Here is a 21122-nt window from a genome sequence, read left to right as displayed (position 1 = left end):
TCTCGGGCTGCAGACGCATTTGGCTGGAAATAAAACAAATGCAAGGTTCTGTCTGTAACGTGTACCTGTATTAAAGCTGCTGCAGGCCGCTCTGCTGACGGGGTCTTAATCTAAATTCACAATGTCTGCAACACTGTTAAACATCCATAAAGTCACTGCTTTATGCTTTACGGCCAAAACTCTACTCCTAGAAATGTCTTGATAACTTCCTAATATTGTTCATACCAGTTTTGTGCAGGGAAGCGGGACATTTACATGGTGTATTGCATTACGTGACTTTGTAGAACCTGAGCCATCCAGTTAAAACTACAGGGGAAAATTAAGCAGCCGGTTGAAGTTGATCACACAGTCAAAATGCAATGGTTGTGGTTGTTGGTTGAGACCTTCTTTGCAAAATAATTACTGATAACAATTCTGATCGCCCAAAGTTAGTGCTGTATTTATCTAAATAAAATAGGCAGGACTGTTACCACTTGACTAATTCATAGTTCAATATCATTAGATACAGTTAGAAGTCATGTAGGCCAGCAGACCAAAACTCGAATTAAATATATATTGTGATTGAAGTCTAACTGTTCTCTTATGGTGGTGCCGGTTTGCAGTCCAGGCCCGGGACAGCGGCTCTCGGCCTATGACGGGCACAGCCACAGTGTTGTGCTCAGTCCTGGACGACAACGACAACCCCCCAGAGTTCATGCAGTCGTCCTTCCAGATCAGCATCCCAGAGAACCTGCCGCCTGGCCCAGTACACACTGCCCAAGCTTCTGACCCAGACCACGGGGAAAACGGAACTATACACTACTCCATATCAGGTGAGGACATAAGAAGTGTGTCGCTGCCCTGCAGTGTTGCACACACTTTCAGAGGTGGGAAATGTGTGTGTGTGTGTGTGTGTGTGTGTGTGTGTGTGTGTGTGTGTGTGTGTGTGTATGTGTATGTGTGTGTGTGTGTGTGTGTGTGTGTGTGTACTTGTGACAGTGCTGCTTTACAAGTAGATTTTTCAGGTATCTGCACATAACTTGATTATTTCTTTTTCTGAGGTCTTTTTACTCTTATTCCCTACGTTTTTACACAAATCGCTGCACTTTCTACTCCTTGCATCGGAAAAACATGCTGTGTTTTAAATTCTTTAAACTATACAAATTCACTTATTATTTTTAGTTGTGGTTGCTTGGAGCTATTTAAACTCTGCTGTTGTGTCATTCAATATAAAACTGGGTCATATTTCAGAGGATTCTCTTTTCAGTTGAATCAGTATATATTAATTTTGTCTGTATCTAGTCAGTATATATTAATTGTGTTCATTGAGTTAAATCAGTACGTTTACTTTTACCAGATATTTTTAACACAAGTATACATACTTTTAAGTATAGAATGTGAACTCTTTTGCCACCTCTACACACTTCACAACAGACAACGGATAACGACACACTGTTACATCTTCATGAATATCATCATTGGTTCCCCAGGTGAGGACTACAGGGGCCGCTTCACCATCAACAGCCACTCAGGTGTCGTCAGCACCACGCAGGTGCTCGACCGTGAGGAAAGGCAGAACTACACACTCACCATCCAAGCCCGCGACTACGGCCCCGCCCCACTGAGCTCCTTCACCCGACTCCAGCTGGTCCTGCTGGACCAGAATGACAACGTCCCGTCCTTCAGCCGCAAAAGCTACCACGCCTCCGTCAGCGAGGGCCTCCTCGCAGGCGCCGAGGTCCTGCGTGTCAGCGCCTTTGACCCCGATGAGGGATCAAATGGGGACCTGACCTACTCTCTGACGGAGGACAGCAGCCAGGGAGCCTTCTCGATAGACCCTCTGTCCGGAGTGATCCGGACCACCAGGTCCCTGGACAGAGAGAGCAGGGCCCAGTACACCCTCAGAGCCGTGGCCACAGACGGCTGCACCCAGGGGCCGCTGAGCTCCGCCGTGTCGATGACCATACAGGTGGAGGATGTCAACGACAATGTGCCGGTCTGTGAGCAGAATCCCATCAACGCCTGGGTCTCCATGAGGACCCTGCCCAACCAGATTATAGCCACTGTGACAGCGACGGATGGCGACCAGGATGAGAACGGGAGTGTGCAGTTCATCTTATCGGATGAGGAGAACCTGTTTGATGTCAACGTCGAGACAGGCGAGATCTCGCTGAGGAGGCGCGTGAGAGCAGGTTTCTCCGGCAGGAAGTTACACGTCGTGGTTTCAGACCGTGGCCAGCCTCCTTTGACTTCCACCTGCCTGGTTCTGATACATCTGAAGGGAGAGCATGAGGGTCTGCATTTCATCAACAAGGAGTACAACACGACTATTAAGGAAAGCAGTAGAGCGGGTATGTCTTCCCGACTCCTTTTCCATTTTTTTTTACAACATCGGTGAAATCTTCATCAACCACCTCATCACCCTGACATATCAGCCCATGATTTTATTAAATTATGCGACAAAATCATTGCTTGTGTTATAGATCAGCTGTTGTCGCTTATAAAGTTTTTCGGTCTTCAAAACTGAAAATGGAGTACCACAGGGCACACTGTTATCTCCGTTTTAATTCATCTCGACAGCTGTCTAGCACCAAGTCAAAGACCAAGATTTTAGAGAGGCTGGCTCTTTTTTAGCTGGTAACATATTACAAGCTGTTTTACGTGTTTTTATGCTGTGCTCTGCTGGCATCACTGCAAATAATAAACAGGATCAATGAGTTGATGAACTGGAGGTCATCACACAAAAGAATGAATGACAAATTTAGAACGACTTGTGGACTATTGACTTCTCAGTGGTCAATCATACAGCAAAAAGGGTTTTCATGTTTTGATTAACATTTAATATTTTTTTTAAATATGTAAAATGTTTAGGCAATCTTCGCCTGTACCATTCCTTTTTTTACTTTTTTATTTGTTGTGCTTTTGAACTTGCTGTCTTTCGTGTAAGTTATCTGTATGAGGAGGTTTGGAGTTAAATGTCTCACTTTCTTTTCATGAAGGCACTTGGATTACAAAAGTGGAGGCCATTGAGCAAACCAGCAGCAGGCAAAGGATCACATACACCATATTTAGTGGCAATGAGAACCACGATTTCTCCATCAACCGTCACACGGGTAAGAAACACGCTTGAAATCTTGCATGTAAAGGCTCTGATTTGATAAACTGTATCCTGAGCCTTTGCTTGGGCGATGTGAAACAGATGTCATTCTTGGAACATCATTCACATTTTTACCATGCAAGCTGTTATAATAGCACAAAATCCCAGTCATTTAATCAAAAATACCCCTCATTTATAGTCACTTTCAATTATTGTACATCCACCCCTCCCAAGTATCCAAATCCAACCATTCTATGTTATTTCTGTCTCGCCTCAAAATGTCCATTCCACTTATCAGCTTCATCTTGTTGTTTATACTCAAGTATTTCCAAAAAGGTTATGATTGCTGCCTGTCTGACTCTTATCATATTTCAACCCAAACTCTTCTCCCAATTCATACCACAATATGTTGCCCGTGTAGTTATGATGACACTCAACTGGATACTTTCTAACCACAAAATTTGAGCCTGTAAAAGCTTAGATCAGCACATTTATTAAATAGATGAGGGATTGTTTTCTTTTCCCAACTCCTCTCTCAGTGGGAAAAAGGGGCCAAGCAAAAAAAACAACAACTCCTCAATTGTGCAAAATATTCTTTCAACTGACTATTTGGACATATTTTGAAAGAAACTTTGTTTCTGACTAAAACTAGAATAAGCTGCACCTGGCTACAACATTGCACAAGTTTCACAACTAGACTTTCGGAGGTTATTTTACGGCCTTATGTTGTGTTTCAGGCGAGATCCGTGTGCAGAAGGACAACAGTCTGGATTTTGAGGTGAGCCCTCAGATCCAACTGGTGGTATTGGCTGACAATGGACTGCAGACGGCTCACTGCAGGGTCTCTGTCAACCTGCTGGACGTAAATGACAACGCGCCAGTGTTTGAACACAGCAGCTACAGAACTGCGGTCTGGGAGGGCCAATCACACAACACCTACATTATGCAGGTCAGTCAGATGAAAATCTAAACCATATTTTTTGTTTGTTTGTTTGGAAGCGATTAAAATTTTTTAATAGTTTTTAATTTTTAATTCTCTCGCATTGTTTTATCATTTTACCCGTAAAGCGACTCTGAGCTCCTGTAAGAGCGCTTTATAAATAAAAATTATTATTAAATCATACTTATTCTAAATAATTTCTATGTTATCCTGCAGGTGTTTGCTTCAGATGCTGACACTGGGTTTAATGGGCATATTGAGTACTCCATAGTATCAGGTGACCCCAATGAAGCTTTTATCTTGGACTCGGTTCGTGGGATTCTTGCCACCAATGTGTTACTGGACCGGGAAATCACTGCATCATACAGGTAAGAGTACTTTTCATATAAAAGCTATAAGAGTGTCGAGGCAGAGCTCCAGATAGTCATACTTCTTCATTTTTGGCCTCTGCATTACCAGTTTTGCCGAGAAGTATTTCCTTGATTTTACTGTCATGATGCAAACAGGCATGTCAACATTGAAAATGTCACCACTGGATTTCAAATCCAATCTGACTTTAGTTAGTGGCAGGTTTTAACGATACTTGTTTTTGAGGACTGGACACACTTTGCTGTATCAAATCAATAAAATGAAATCCTTATCAAAATATTCATCTCATCCTTTTTAATAAAAAAAAAAATGTAAACAAACAAACTGAAGTTGCATCATTTATCAGTATGTCCACTGCAATACCTGTATTCAATGAACCAGCCTTAGTGTCTCACTGCTGTTTTTTCACAGGCTGATTGTGCAGGCAGTGGACAAGGGGAATCCTCCACTCAGCACCACCGCAATCATTCGGGTCCAAGTTGTGGACGTCAATGACAACAGTCCAGCCATCCCTCCCATGGAGCCTGTGCTCATATCAGAAAGTAATACCAAACACTGCAGCTTTCATTTAAACTTTTTGGATTTTCACCTCATTTCTGTATATTTTTTTTGACTTCCCTATAGATCTCCCAGCAGGCTACATGGTCACCCAGGTGGTTGCCAACGACGTGGACATGAATTCAGTTATCACCTACAGCTTCTCTGACAACAGTAGTATCAATTTTCCTTTTGCGATTGACTGCTATACTGGCGTGGTCACCCTGACCCGGGCCTTGGACTATGAACAGCAGACAGAGTACACACTGGCTGTCTCGGCATCCGACTCCCTCCACCACACCATTGGAGAGGTCAAAGTTCAAGTGGTTGACGTCAATGATAACATCCCTGTTTTCACCGAGGTCTCCTACCAGGTAGAGATGACATCTTTGTTGGGTCAAAGGGAATAACTTTGTTGTTAGAATAACTCCATCAGCGTAATTGACTACACTAATACTATTGTAAATAATGAAAAGAGAACCACAATTTTCTCCAGTTTTATCACAACTTTTTTGGTTTTGCTATTTATTTTTTATTTCTTTACATGTGTAAATTTGACTCACTGTTGCTTTTTTTCATACCCCAGTTAGAACAGTTTAGTATGTTTTTAGTAGCCAATCTTCACAACCTAGCAAGGCAGTTGGATCGCTCAAGTTTCAACTAAGCCTCCATGTTGCTGCCTTTCAATAAATAGTATTTTCAGGCATTCTTAAAATCTCATCTGATTCCATAATCAATCGCACAATTTAATTCTCGCTTTTTATCTTGACAACCTTAAACTGTCAACTGATTCATCACAACACAGAACATAATCTTTTGGCACAAGTGACTCATCTTTCGGATTCCATTTCAGGTGGAGTTGTCAGAGCTAGTGTTAGCAGACACGCTAGTTTTGACGGTTTCTGCGACAGACCGGGATGCTGGACTCAATGGCAAGGTCACCTACAGGCTGCTTTCATCCCCTTTGCAAGGCTTTTATATCCAGCCGGAAAACGGTAGGAACGTTTCTCTAATAAAAGTATAAATAGCTTCAGTTAGATTCATTGTCATGTTTGGAAGTAAAACTTGAGACTTTAAGTTCCTAAAAACATAGTATGACGATAAATTCCAACAGTGATGGCTTGAAACCACAACTCCTTAGTTCTGGCAGGTCTCTACCAACGGAGGCTGGTTTACAGAACTATGTCTTTGTTAATGCCAACGTTTTATATCATAAGAAAAGTGATTGCCCTGTTCTGCTGCAAAAAGCTGAAATGAAGAGTTAACATTTTATCAATGTTGACCATAGTGTTCCAAAATGACATTAAAAAAAAATGTAATTGGGCTTTTTGTGGTGAGTTGCCTCAGATTTTCCGTTCCTGTGTTTTGTGAACTTTCGAGACAGGCCTCGGAATTAATAAAATCTTCTTATAGCAAAGTGACAGTGAAGTGGAAGGACTAATCAAATGGAGAAAAATTCAATTGCCATCCCACAGTCTGCATATGGAAATGATCAAAACGCGGGAGAGGGTGCTGTGTGCCATGTACTGACAAGGCAGTTTGATTAAGCTTGCACTTCAATCTCAACTAGCCAGATTTGTTTGATAGATGTTTTTCTGGTGAAAAAGAAAATCAAAGAACATGTCATGGATTTGTTTTGCCATCTGTAGACTGTCTTTTTATAGTTATAGTTTATAGTTTTACATCTACAAGATCTTACAGTATGTGTGTTCATCTTCGGTTCTTTGTTGAAACTTCACGATACGGATTGCCTAGTGTGAGTGCGCCCTTATTCGTAATTCATTCACTCAGGACAGCTTGTTGATTGTTGGTGTTTCAGAGCCATCCTTCCAAAGTCACTATATCTTATTTGAATGCAAAAGTTTAAACATAACCAGATTCATTCACTAACAGTTTTTCTCTCACAGGGTCTGTTTTCACCAACAAGCCCTTGAAGGCAATCACAAACAGCAACTTGATCCATCTTCTGGTTGAGGCCAAAGACAACGGTGATCCTGCGTTGTCAACTGTCGCCTCCATCGATGTGCTGATCCTGGACTCCAACGACCACGCACCCACATTCCACCAGGACATCTACACGCTCACGGTCCCAGAGGACACACCCATGGATGTCACCTTGCTTACACTGTCTGCAGAAGATCAAGATTGGAGCCCTGAAAACAGCCATTTAGACTACACCTTGCTCGGAGGTAACGAGGACAACCGATTCTGTCTGGAGGAAAAAATGGTGCAAGTTGAAAATCAGATGAGCAATGTTGCAAAACTTGTCCTGTGTAAGTCTCTAGACCGTGAGACCACCGAGAGCTATGTGCTTACAGTAAGCGTGTCCGATCGTGGCACACCTCCGTTAAACAGCTCTGCTGTCATTATGGTGACGGTGACGGACTGCAATGACAACACCCCTGTCTTTTCCAGCACAGAGTACTACGCACAGGTGAGCGAAAACAGCCATGTTGGCACCACGTTGCTTCAGGTCACTGCTCATGATCCTGACTTGGGAACCAATGGTTTGTTGCGATATGAGATTGTTTCAGGGAACAGTAAAGGTCACCACAAGCTTGACCCTCACACTGGGATCCTGATAGTCAACCACTCTCTTGACTATGAAGAAGACTCGCAATATGCCCTGACTATCCGAGCATGTGACGGCGGTGAATTAGCGGAAGAGCGTAAAGTGGCTTTTGCAGTGGTCTTCATAACAGTGCTGGATGAAAATGACAACACCCCATACTTCATGTTCCCCACTGTTAACTGTTCCGTGCTAGAAAACCTCCCAGCATTTACCCACGCTTGTTCCGTCCACGCTATTGACAATGACTTGGGACCCTACGGCCATCTCACCTACTCCATTCTGTCTTCCTGCTTCATGGACTATGGCAGCGGGAGCCCTGAGAAGAAGGAAGCGTTTGTCATCGACCCCCTAACAGGTGATATTCACACCAGACAGACCTTCGATTATGAACGTGAGAGTGAGTACTGTTTTGTTGTGGAAGCCAGAGACAAAGGAGAGAAAGCAGCTACCGTCAGAGTGCAGGTAGCCATCAAAGGTGTTGACGAGTTCAGTCCTGTCTTCACCCAGAAACAGTACCATTTTCTTTTGCCAGAAAAAGCCAAGCCTGGCGAGGTGGTCGGCTACTTGATGGCAATGGATCATGACGGAGGAGTGGATGGAATAGTGGAGTATTCTCTCCAAGATCCGTCTCCATTTTTCTCAGTCAACAAAACTGTTGGAAGCATTTTTGTGTCGGAACACGTGTATCGCAGAAGAGGCAGCCTTGCCAGTGAGGAAATGGTGAAGCTTGTGGTATCTGCAAGTAGTCCTAGACTGTCCTCCAGGACCACAAACTGTGTTGTTTTCATCAATATTTCAAGTTCTGTCGAGGCACTAACTGGTGTACCTCTAGATACTCACATGCTAAGCTTGAGTGTCTCACTGACGCTGATTCTCTTCATCCTCCTTATTTTCGTGGCCTTGGTTCTGAGATATAAACTCAAGGAAGCGGCAATCAAAAAGGCTGCTTCCATTGCTGCAAGCCTAAACCATAGCACCGGCTCATTTAGAAGACCCAATGGCCAAATTCAAAGCGGCATCTCTCTGCAGGAAATGAAACGGCCTGGCATCTTGGTGGCCAAAAGAGATATCTCCAACATATACAGTCAGTCAGACTCCAGTGGCCGCGGATCGGCAGAGGGGGAGACTGCAGAGGACCAGGAGATCAAGTGGATTAATGAATACCCTTGTCAAAAAAGAAACAAATCAATCCGGGGCACGCAGTCCACAGAGATGGAACAATTAACTGTTCCAGGGGACGATGTCTCCTGCCACTCTATCAATGTGGGGCTGGAGCAAATTGTTAATAAATGTTTTGTGTCTGGAATGGCCAGCACAGAAAGTCTCTTCCACTTCAAAGAGGAGGGAGGAGGTGAGGCCCCACTCCCTGCAATGCTTAGAGTGAAAGATTTGGAAGAGAGCATGAGGACAAATGGGTACGCTCCCTTATCAGAGGCCCAGGCATCTGCAGATTCTCTGTCTTCACTGTTGTGCCTGGACGAGCAGCTGCAGGGCAGCTATAGTTGGGAATACATTCTGGACTGGGAGCCACGCTACCAGAATCTGGCCTCGGTCTTCACCGATATCGGGATGCTCCCTGATGAGGAGCTTCAAGGTGGCCGTGAGGACTTAGCACCTGAGACCAGCTGCCTCATGTACCCGCCACCTCTCATAACAGGAGTGGCTCAGCCTGGCATTAGGACTGTACCTCCACGGAAGCCAGGGCGTGTGCCAGGTCTGAGTAGGAAGTCATCCTCTCGTAGATACGCATATTCACCATTAGCAAGAAACACGGGGCTTACGCCTTCAGCAATGACTCCCAGTTTCTCCCCGTCACTGTCGTCGCTCATTGTTCGGACGCCTACTGTCTCACCAGTTGTCTCTGACACTGGGCTGGGGGGTATAAGAGTGGACTCAGGACCCCTCACTGCAAGCCTGTTGGAGGCAGAGATTCAAGTTTAGACATGAACTTTGACCAAGTTCGTCTGTGGCATTCAGTCCCAATCTTCCTCCACCATCAGGTGTTCCCTAAAGAAGGATGGGACTTTAATAGTAATTCACAGTTACATTTTTGTTTGAGTCATATCAGTTTGTGACACCTCATGCATTTGTCATGTATTGCATCAAGAATCACTCCTAGTTCTTTTTTTTCTGTTTTGAACAGTTGCACACAACCCAGATGCTTTTTCTTACGGGTGCACTGTTCTGCCTATTTCCAAATTGGATCTTGGCACACATCCAGTGTTTCCTCTTTTTTTTTTTTTTTACTTTTTAACAATAAATAAAACAATTGTTTGCCTTTGCATCTGTCTGATGCACCCACATCTTTTGATACACACACACACACACAAAAAAAAACCAATATTTTATCGTATTTGAAAATTTAAGGGTGTCCAAAAATATTTCTCTCCCAGTGTCAGTCTCAGCGGGAAACACTGGACAGAGTTTTCATTCAATATAAAGTGGTCCGTCAGATTGAGGTCAATGTCGTAGTGTGTTTTGGAATAAAACTAACATCTACATTAAAGAAAAGGGGTTTGGTATTACCTTATAACTTTGTAATGCAGCTCTTGAACTAGAGCAGATGTTTGAATGTGACTGTAATTACTGAATGTCTTGTTGTAAACATGTTAATATGTGCAGAAAATGAAACACTCTCTTAATGCGGTTAGTTGCAACTTCAAAATGAAAAAAGTTGCCAAGGTGAGGTTGAAAGTGAATTACCAAAGAAAGACGTCTTTGTTCTGTGGCAAAGACTTGCTCCCTGAAAACTTTTAAAAACCAGTATTCAATACAGACTTCTTTTGCGTCCGTTTTGTATTTTGCCAGTAATATGCCTCAAAAAAAGTTCACTTAATTTCCTCCTTGTAGGACAACTCCTATTATCAGTCTTATACTGTTCATTCTTTCAAAGCTAGCCAACTGTCTAAGCTTTTGCAGACGTCATCAAGAATAATTTAAAATTAAGTGATTTTCCTCTGCTATTAATTGGAAACAGACTCAAGAAGTGGTAGTAGTTGCTTGGTTGTTTCTGATTAGAGTGATGACAGATTTTTACAAAGCCACTCCATCCGTTTGCGTTTTTATAGACAGAAATAATCTCCCTTTCGTGACTGAATCGTTTGTGCTCTGATTGTAGGATACTGACACCCTATAAACAGCACAGTGTGTACAATTTTGCAATAAAGGTCTTTTGATCTGTATATTCTTCATGTATTGTTTTACACGCAGGATGTTTTACCAGTGACTGTTTTACTTTATCAGCTCATATTCTTTTGAAAGACAGCATTGTTTATTTTAAAGTATTTCTAAATACACAGTTCTTGACCTTTCTATGCATTTCATAGATCCTGGGGGTTTAAGTTTTTTATTCAACTTTAAAAATATAAATAAATACATTAAAAAAAAAATTGAAAATGAGTTGGGTTTCTTAACTTCTTAATTATAAATTTGAATGTCCTGAAATTATCTCACAAGATCTCACGTGTGTTGTCATTGCAGTGTAATTTGAAGTCAATTTAATTTCAGATGTTATTGCTTTTTACACTATCGTAGCCAGTGTCGTTCTGGTTTTAAAGATGCTAATTTAAAAGACAGAGAGCTGAGCTTTTACAGCAGTGGACTGTATTGTTCTTGCCCACCGCATGATACACTTGAAAATTCAAGAATTCTCTTTCCTAAGAATTGTTCAGGAAAGCTAAGTGAGTTAGCATGGCTCCACTGGGTCTGCTGTTCATGTGCTGCCCTCAGGGAACACATGAGCTGAGGAAGCTGAGGAGTCAAGTCTTTATCAGATAGCTTCACCAGGGATAATAAACAGTCAGATTCCGAAACCATACAAGCCAAGTGTGCGCTGCGTGTAGCCGCTGATAGGTGTGTAATTATTTATTGAGCGGGTCCCGTCTGCGCGCTTGCACCTCTGCGGGTTTTCACAATGTCTGCACTTCTCCTTATTTGTGATTCCTGCAGCTCCCTAGCCTTGAGATCATGGTGATAGAAGAGATCTTTTCCAATGGAGATCCGGCAGAAGCTCTTGTTTCTGAGCCGCTCAGGAGTCAGGCTGCGCAGCTGTCGAGCTGATTGTGTCTTTTAGACAACTAAGTTTGTGGATACGCAGTTTGTGAAAATACAGTAAGAGTACTTGGCTCTCGCATGCACACATTCATCAACACATTTTAGAGCTTGAAGAGGTGAAAATGATCGTAACCCACGGCTTGGCAAGATGAAGTCTCAAACTCTTAACCTCTAACCCACCCTATGAACGAACGGTGTCTATAATATGCTGGGAAAACTACATATTGGATCCCTGACAATTTATAGTTTATGCAAAAATATAGTATACACTACGATACAAACCCATGTTGCCGTCTTTAGCCTTTTGAGGAATTAAGAGTTCATTCCTCCTTTGTTTGCTCCACTTTCAAAAAGTTGATGCTAAAAAAAAAGACTTCTACCCTTTTTGATGTCACAGAGGGCCTTGATAACTTAATGTCCCAGCACGAACAGTAAGGTGTTACATTTACATTTAAAAAAAAACACCCTCTAGCTGATTTGTTTTTATCCTCTTTCCAAACGTGGAAAGTACAATGACACATCAATAGCTAGAAGCTAGAAGCTAACTTGTTGGAGGCCGCAAACATAAGGCTAAATATGCTTTGTTCTTGAGATAATGTTAAAGGTTTTTTGGGTGGATTTTTTTTTCGCAGTTTGTTTTTTCAGGAGAGCTAATTAATTTAGATGGCTCTGCTGGGGTCTGGGATGAAAAATGAAAATACAAAAATAGCTATTTTGTGGACCATTAAATGTGGGGCCGTAAATATTTAAGAAGCCTAATGTTCCATGGAAACTTTATTTATGTAACTCAGATCTCTATCATCATCATCATCATCATCCCGTCACTCATTTACGCAAACCAGCCTTCTGGAGAACTGCACAACTGACGGTTAGGTTTTATAATTTCACACCCGTCAGCGGCAAGTGTCCGAAATGAGTCACACGCAAGCCCCGAAAAGTTCCTGAAAGTGTCTTACACAGAAAACAACGTAGCTGTCGGCGTGTATTCGAGCCACCCAACTCCTTCGTTAAACATAACAAGCAATGTTATGTTTAACGAAGCAGGAGACGGAAAAATGTGTCTTGTTTCGTTAAATGCTGCTAAAAAATAAATCAGGGACTTTTAAATTGAAAGTGGACTGATTGTTGGAAGTGCTCATGTAGGTAAAGAAAAATGAGAAAAAGTTAAAAATTAAAAAAAAAAAAAAAGTATAACGTGTAAGGAATGTCTGCAGACTAGAGGCCAGCTGCCCACGCTGTAATGAGATACTTTGGCTGTTTTTATTTTTCTGTCTGATCTCAGCCTGTAATGTGTACCATCTTTCATGTGCGAAGACTTCAGAGGAGTTCCTCCAATCTATTGTTGTGGCTTTACATACAACAGGTGGAATCTGTAACGGAAAACTGATGCCATAACTCAGCATTGCAGTTTGTTTTTGCGCTCAGAGCGAGGCGAAAAGGCTCAGTTCTCTCTGTTCCTCCGGCAGCACGGAACATAACAAACCCACATCAGACTGCCGCAATTATATTTAATTAGATTTTACATTTGTCAGTGTTAAAATATGTGTGCCTGCTATATACACATGTGAGGTAATGCAGTGTATTACCTTACAATCTGTACATTCAGTCGCTCTGTATATGGTCTAATCTGTCAAATTATATTTTCTATTCAAGTGGAAAAATACAGACATAGAAACCCTTTAAACCATGTTTTACACAGTTTAATTCAAAAATCTGCAGTCGTGCACTTCTCTGCACCGCAACCATTCACAGTGGAAGTGAAATGTAACTTGCTGTGTCACTGAATCCGCAGAAAAACAAGCCAGAAACAACAATGCAAAACATGTACAGAGGCCCAGTGCGTATCTCAATAAAATGCTAATAGAGATGAGCGTAAAATTGAAACCACAGGAAGGCGCACAGCTGTGTTTTATTCCAAACCACCTCCTCTTCCACGGGGCGATCGGACCGGACTATCAGATGATCTTCTCTCTTGTTCTGCTGGGAAGTACGGCCCAGGGCGAACACTGTGAGCTTATCCTTGACCAGATTTGACAAGTGATAATCCAAAGCAGATGACTGTGCATTATTGTGGGCTTCAGAGATCTCTATTTGCCATCTTGGAGGTCTATCAAAGAGGGGGCGCATCCTTGCGCTGTGTATATTGGTGTCTTTGTGATAATACAGTGCAAGAATGCGGTCTGAGTGTTTTAGGAATCTGCAGTCTCCTTTTCATCGTCGTGTTTTTCGTATGTGACTCACGGTGACCTACGGTACAACAAGGAGATGGACTGGAAGAGGGCGCGACTTCTGCTCCACTCTGTGTCATTATTGGCGCGTCTTTTGGGGAACAAAGCAGTGGACGCTCAGGGAAGTCTGCAGGGACTGGAACCATTTTTACACCAATGAAAAATGACAGAAGAACATACTTGTGGTAGTTTTGTGCAACAGTGAAATTGAAGGCACGATGGTAACTTCCAAGTCCAACTAGTCGGAGTTTAGGAGGTGGAACCTGGATCCAAGAATGCAGATAAAACATGATGGGAACATACGAAGGGAGTTTGCGAGTGCTCATTTGCTGTTTAAAACTATAAAACTACGTTTTACACCATTCATGACAGCATCATCAACAATCTATGCTGTGCTGTTCGATCTGGTGCAGGGATCTGATGATAGGATCAAAACTCTTTGTCTATTATGCTTATAAATTCAAAACTTGGGACCTTCAAGATGATCCGTTCTCAGGCTCCAATACTGCTAACGGAATAGAGGCTAAGGATTGCATTAGGATAAGCATTTCAAGTCTAAATTCTCACATCTGATTTGTTCTCAGCTGTTGGAATGTGACTAGATCAATCAATGCCTTTATAGGAGAAAGACTCTTGCTGTAGGCACTGTCTGGTTCTGACTGACTAAAGCTGCGAATGGGAAATGTCGCAAAGGGATCAAGTTGCCCCACCAACACTGAAGGAATCTTATTGGGAAATTGTAACAGATTTTTTTTGCTTTGTTTTAAAAAGCCAAACAGCCTAAACAGTGAGTTACGAGTTGAATATCAAACACATGGGAAATTCTTCATCTGTTGTGTCACGATAGGCTACAGTAAACTAGCCATGCAATACATGGGGAGGAGGGGGGCAGGGGATTATCACTGCTAGCTGCTAATTTTGCCAATGCTAACTTTATTAAGCACATCTGATTTTTGATAGATGGATAGATGGATAAATAGATGCAGTTTGTAGGTTTTATTTCCAGTCAACGTGGAGAGTGTGTTTTCAGGAAAGAATTATCTGGACAGTTGAAAACCTGAGTCAGCTTAGAAACAATTTAATTACAGGAAAGCCGCAATATGTTAACGATCTATCAGCAGCTTGTTGGCAAAAAATATATATAAATATACATATATATAAATCATCTGGAGGATGGTTTAACCACTAAAGGGTCCCTTGACTGCAGACCACCAACATATGTTGAGAGTCTTGATAGTCGTCCAAAAATCTGTACATTCATTCTAGAGTGTGCTGCTGAATGATTGGGTATACATTGTCAGCCTGAAAGTATGAGCCATGCTTTACTTGCAGGCTGAAAACATGTTTTCTTTTTTTTTTTTTCCATAAACAAAAGAGAGAACGTTTGAAAATGTTAACAGCCATGATTCATTAACGAGGAGGACCGGGCTCTGCAATTGTATATGATAACACCGGACTGCTGACCTACTGGGATTCCACATCCGTGGAGCTGCAGTTGTGTGTATATGTGGGCCTTGTTGATGTTGGGAGGAGAATGGACGGACTGGTGGGAGACCAGTGATGAGAAGATAACCGCTGGCTACAACCATGGACACCTCCAACCTTGAAACAGTGTGAGCAGTGTATAGTGGCCAATTTATTAGGTGTACCTTATAAAGTGGCCAGTGACAGTAAGTGAGGTTGTGTTAGTGGTGGGCTAGTTCTCTTATTTCAGCGGATATCAGCTGTGCATTTAGGCCAGTTTTGCCATGTCTGGCTGATGAAATAGCAACAGTAAATTCAACCCGAGCTCCACTGAATCACTGTTGCTGTGTTCCATGGAGTTTGGGTGAAGGTGGAAGCCTAATAATGTAGACTCTTTCTCCCTACCTCCACACACACACACACACACACACACACACACACACACACACACACACACACATACACACACGTCAGACGTGGAGCCCCTTGGTGGGTCAGGGGGAAGGCAGCTTTGTAGGTGGAGGGCAAGAGAAGGAGGGTCAAAAAGGCTTTGGATGTATGAAAGAGCCTCGAGCATCACATTTGGCTTCAATCAAATCAGTGATTTTTTTTTTTGTTGGCCCCAATATATAAAACAGATGGACCAAATACTGTGGAGTTGCTCTGTGAAAAAAGAAACTGTTGTGGATAAAAATATCACTCCGTTTTATTTCAACTTTTTGCTTCAGCTTTCTTTCTTTGTTTTATTAAATTAAATTACTATTTGCAGCTGTATTATGCTTGTAAAGTGTGTGTGTGTGTGTGTGTGTGTGTGTGTGTGTGTGTGTGTGTGTGCGTGTGTACACGATTTCGCTTGATCACACGTATGTGTGGCCCTCCATTAACATTAACAATATCTCAACCTTTGGCCCTGCCCCCGCAATAGGATGCCTAGCGGGTTATCAACGGGCCCAGCGTGTGAATGTCACCTTAAAAGAGTGTCTTTGGACATGCAGGCTTGTCTCACAACCTCAAACGACCTCTGACCCCTGGGAAAAGCGGGCGGCGATGAAGTGCTCTCGACGGTCGCTGGAGTTGTTTTAGCCACGAGGGTGAAAACACGCGGGCAGGTGCTCCCCACCGGGGCCTCCGCTCCCACCACAAAGCTCCCGTGATGGATGGCTGGGCCTGAGATGCCAGGGCAGAGTCCACCGTGGGGGAGGAACCACGTGGGAGAAGAATGTCAAGGCTCGCCCGAGGGTGGAGATTTATGCCCCAACCTCAGGTTCAACCGGCTGCGGCTGACGAGCGGCGTGGACAAGGTGGCAGTGACAGCTTTCCTTCTTTCTGGTCTAAAAGCAGTCCATCCATTTTTGTCTGGTGGAGGTTGAAACAACCAGGGGGTCGAGTTTTTCCAAACCGCCGTCCGCGGTCCTTTATTACTCAGGTGTCAGTGCTGTTTGGTTCTTCACCCCCTGGATCCAGTGGAGGAGGAGTTTGTTGTGCAAGAAAAACACTTCAGTAGATACTCTGCAAGAGCAGGCTTAGCCCGCTGTTTGCAGCCTCTGGCCAATAAGAAAAAAGATACGTTTTAGCCTCCTTTGTTGATAAACCTTTCACGTGCTTTCAGGGAGACCAATAAAAGGGAGTTATCACACAGTCCCAGGTTACTTTGTATCAACGGCCTTTTTGATACCAGCAAGAACTCATTTCCAGTATTGTTTGATCTGAAAAGTGTGAACAGGCAAAGAAAGTTGAGTTGAGGATGGAGTTTGTTCATGGGGGGCAGAAACACAGGATGTGAGAAAACCATCAAGTCAGTTCATTCATTTCATTTATTTATGAAAAGGTTAAAGGTTAAATGAAAAAAAAGAATATGTAAACATGTTTTTGCAAAAAAAAAGTAAACTCTGTAATAATAAGAAGTAATAAATCAAAATAAGTAACTACTGCATATTCAAAAGGGGAATGAAGGGATGAAGTTAAAAAAAAAAAAGTATCTATGTTCTACCCCTTTTTTCTTTTTTCAAAATAGTTAATCAATCAAGGCATATAGTGTAACATGTGATGGGATGGTTAAAAGTGCTGGTAGCAACTCCAGGCTCAACAAAAACAAAAGCGGATGCTCACCACCAAAACCTTTCGTTTCAGCAGCAACTTGCATAAATTAAGGGCAGGCTGGCAGACGGCCACAACCAAAGTCCGTAACACCATCCTGCCGCCGCTTGTGCACACTTTAGTTAAACAAGGCCTGCCACACCGACGCAGTGCAGTAAACACAGGTGCGGAGGAGCACAAGTTCACACACTGACTGGGTAAATATCCATCAGCTCGTCGAGGCTAGCAGCAATCGGAGGCCGTGGCAGGGCTTTCTTTTCTGATGGCCCTATTAGTGCCTCAGCTGCACAGGAGAGAGGTATTAAACAATTAGGACCATAGACACAGATGTGGAGGACATAAAGAAAAACTATGTGTGTGTGGTGGGGGGTGTGACCTGTGAAAGCAGTGGCACAGGACTTTGCACACTGTCCCATGTGGAGCTCATTTTAGCCCTTCACTTTGGGGATTAGCTGCACAGCGTGGCAGCATTAAGCATGTGTGCATTTATACGTCATTTCTCTCTATTTCTTTTCCTGGTATACGTTGTTACTGTGCCCGTGCTTCTTAATGTGTGTACGGTGGGTTGCAGCAGCGTAAAAAGACAGATACTGTTGCTGCACCGGGAGTAAAACCTCAGTCTTTGCCAAACACAAAGCTGCCCTAAAGAAAGACTCGTTTACATTGCAGCTGCTGGGGATGTGCAAGTTGTCGTGCGCAAAAAGCAGGCGTCAAAACAGCCGAGCTCTGATAATCACGTTGCCGTATTACTGTTTATTCCAGCGTAAATGCAGAGAACAACATTCTCACAAATGTTTATCTGTTTTTGGCAGCTGTGGTTTCCCTCCAGTTTCTGCAGGCTTTTCCTCCATCGTCCCTCCCCAGTGTCCTGCGCATGTCACTCTCTTATCACATATATTTTCAAATACATATTTCATTTACCTCTTTTCGTAACTGCGATTCAAATGAAAATAGAATCGCACACCTCCCCACTGCCTTTGTTGTGTCATTTTGACATGGTGACAGGCTGCATGTGTTGGCTGCAGATATGTTGCATATAAAGGGGAATTACTAAATATTTTCTCGAGCCCAAAGGTTGCCTGAGTGAGCGTAATGACATTCCATCGGTTGCGCCAGAGCCTTCTGTTTTATGTACTTGAGAACAAATCACTTCATTCTTTTTATTATTGTGCACTTTGCGTGACGATGGTGACCTTAAAATAATGTATAACACATGTTTTTTGTTTTTTTTATCCAAAACGGCTTTTTTGCTCGTTTTTGTTACGTTGTGAAAGCAAGCAGACATTTTTGTCACGCACTAATGTCATCTCATCATTGACACTACACATTTTGTCTTCCAATTCCACACATTCTCACTCCAATTCCATTCCTGCCATTCATCAGTCACCTTCTACAACAGCTGCATCACGATGATAAATGATACGTTCAGGCTGGAGGTGTTCTGGTTTGAGTGAGGTCCATGTTGATGCTTTTGGTGGGTCGATGCCAGTGTTGTGTGATTAGCAGTCTTCAACCAGGACTTTCTAAAGGGATTGAATTGCATCATTGGTTGAGCGTCAAAGTAAAGCTTTGGCAACATTTACCTTTAAATAACATTCATCTTGCTGAAGTGAAGTGAAGTGAAGTGATTTGCATTGCGTCCTTTAGTAATATATTTGATTTTGAAGAGGGGGCTCCTGTGGATTTCAAAGTTGATATAAGAATCGTGCAACAATAAAGAGGGAAATCATCAAACCAGGGATTAATACTGACATTGTTTGCAGTGTGCTATTAAATCTGACACACCGGGTTCTCTAACTACACTGTGATGCGTCCGCCCAATGAGTTTGCCATAACTCAGGGTCTTTTCCCAGTGCAAGCCCAGCGGGACTCTGCAGGTTTACTGTGCGCTGCCTCCGGCTTGTTCCATGTGTCTCTCTGCATGGAGGGAGCGACGCTTCTGCAAGTCAGCATAAAGGCCGTCTCCTCGGGGAGAGCACTCAGGGGTAGTAAAGGCTGCGGTGATTCCTTCTGACTGACATAAGAGTGCGTTCCCTCTGTTGTCTACACAGGCGACTTTCACCATAAACCCTTTTAGTGTTGCCTCATTTGGAGAAAAACAACAGGAAATTTACAACTTAATGTTCATAGCGGGCACGTTTGGAAAAGAACATATAATTTAATTGAGGAGAAAATAATAATTAAAAAAAAAGCTATAAAATAATCTTTGCAGAGAAGTCGTATAAGGAAAAAAAATTCCAGGCTTTAGGTGATGAAAAACAAGCAAGAAAACATTAGACACGGGCCACATTTTGAACATGAATCATCAGATAAAGCTTGTCTGGGCTTTATGAGGTTAATCTAAACCTGCTCTGTGCGTCCAACATCTCCATCAGTCTTATTAACAAATGACTGGGCTCAAAGCATAAACACCGAAGCGGACATGTTGAGTATTTTCCCTTTTTTCTCTCTAACCTGTTTTTCCTTTTGTGTTTTTACATATCAGGACTGCCAGCCATGCTTTACTCTGATTCTCTCAGCTGTTTACCTTCTTCATCACGGACGTAAACACGCGGCAAACAACGTTAACGGCTGCCTCGCGCCGCTAACAGAGGGAAACCACATATTCGGCCACACTCGCATTTAAACGGCCAAACGTGCAAAACAGATGGCGCGAAGTGAGTTGTGTCAGAGGAACCAGCGGGTGAACGGGCGCCGTTTCAGCGAACCTGGGGCGCTCTTTGAAGAGCGAGGGCAACATGCAAATCATCGATGTGGAGATTTCTTTGAACGTTTATACAATCCAAATGCTTTTAAGGATTTACATTCAGGTCAAGAAAAATGTGGTTTGTCCCTTTTCTTGCCACGTGCGTTGCACTCAACAGAGACAATCTGGAAGCGAAAGCTTCACCTTCAAAAAGAGAGGGTGCCGTCTCGCAGAGACAAGACGCCCAGACAAATGGTGCCAATGTTTTCCAGATTTTCTGTAATACTGTCAATGCAAGAGGGCTGGCACACTGTTTTAATTGTGAATTCGATAGAATTGAGGGAAACTGAGGGAAATTTTAAATCTTGAATCTGAATTCTAATCTTGAATTTTAATTGCAGGTGCTGAAAATTCTTCCCGCGTACGTCATTGATTGATGTTAACGTTTTTGCCATCATTTCTCACTTTTATTAAGCGTTTGCAGGACTCTGTTGCTAGTTATGTACTGTTTTCTTCCCTCTGCTATCAAAATAAGACTCTGGTGTCCGGGAGCACAGTGAGATTTTGAGAAAAATGAGAGAGCGTGTTGTGTTTATTCATTGCAGTAGCTGTTGGCAAGTTAAGAATGTCTGGACAGAATCACAGTAATTGCTTGTAACTGTGCTAAAGGTAAGAGCCTTGCGAGAATAGAGGATCATCTATAAACAACTTAAAAAATATATAGCTCCAGCAGTTAGATGGGTGACTGTTGGACTGTTTGCAGTCTGGGCTGAGCTCCTCGGCGATATCTTGAGATAAAGTCTTTCTTTGTTGTGGTGCCACGACTGCGCTTGGATGCCAAACCTTTATTTACACTTGAGCCCGCGTCTGGTATTCCGCGGGTCACTGCGGGTCACTTGCTAACCTGCTGCCACCACGCTAAAATTAAGGGGGTCTTTTTCTTTTCTGTCTTTTTTCTTTTTTTAACTCGCAAATTCCTGCGATGAATGCACGAGATCATATTTCACAACGCTAACTGTTAAAAGGCAAATGATCCCTGACTTCAGTGTCCCGTGCGGCGGCGGCCATTTCCTTGTGGAAATGAGTTTGTCTCATTAAAA

The 21122-nt window shown here is 42.8% G+C and overlaps 1 protein-coding gene across 1 annotated transcript in view; it reads left to right on the top strand.

Moving 5' to 3' along the window:
* The window catches only part of dchs2 (dachsous cadherin-related 2), a 28161-nt gene extending 18420 nt beyond the window's left edge, over positions 1-9741 (top strand). Inside the window, exons 12-20 of the mRNA XM_076034098.1 lie at positions 603-812; positions 1470-2330; positions 2979-3092; positions 3814-4025; positions 4233-4384; positions 4797-4927; positions 5010-5296; positions 5776-5917; positions 6830-9741. Of these exons, the coding sequence (XP_075890213.1) occupies positions 603-812; positions 1470-2330; positions 2979-3092; positions 3814-4025; positions 4233-4384; positions 4797-4927; positions 5010-5296; positions 5776-5917; positions 6830-9435 (4715 nt within the window). The 3' untranslated portion in view covers positions 9436-9741. The remainder of the gene's footprint in view (positions 1-602; positions 813-1469; positions 2331-2978; positions 3093-3813; positions 4026-4232; positions 4385-4796; positions 4928-5009; positions 5297-5775; positions 5918-6829) is intronic.
* Positions 9742-21122: the final 11381 nt, after the last annotated feature.

The sequence above is a fragment of the Nelusetta ayraudi genome, unplaced genomic scaffold, assembly GCF_046127955.1.
Source record: "Nelusetta ayraudi isolate G7.1 ecotype Tasmania unplaced genomic scaffold, CSIRO-AGI_Nayr_v1 ptg000004l, whole genome shotgun sequence".
Taxonomy (NCBI): domain Eukaryota; kingdom Metazoa; phylum Chordata; class Actinopteri; order Tetraodontiformes; family Monacanthidae; genus Nelusetta; species Nelusetta ayraudi.
This window is presented reverse-complemented; position numbering and strand designations above follow the sequence as displayed.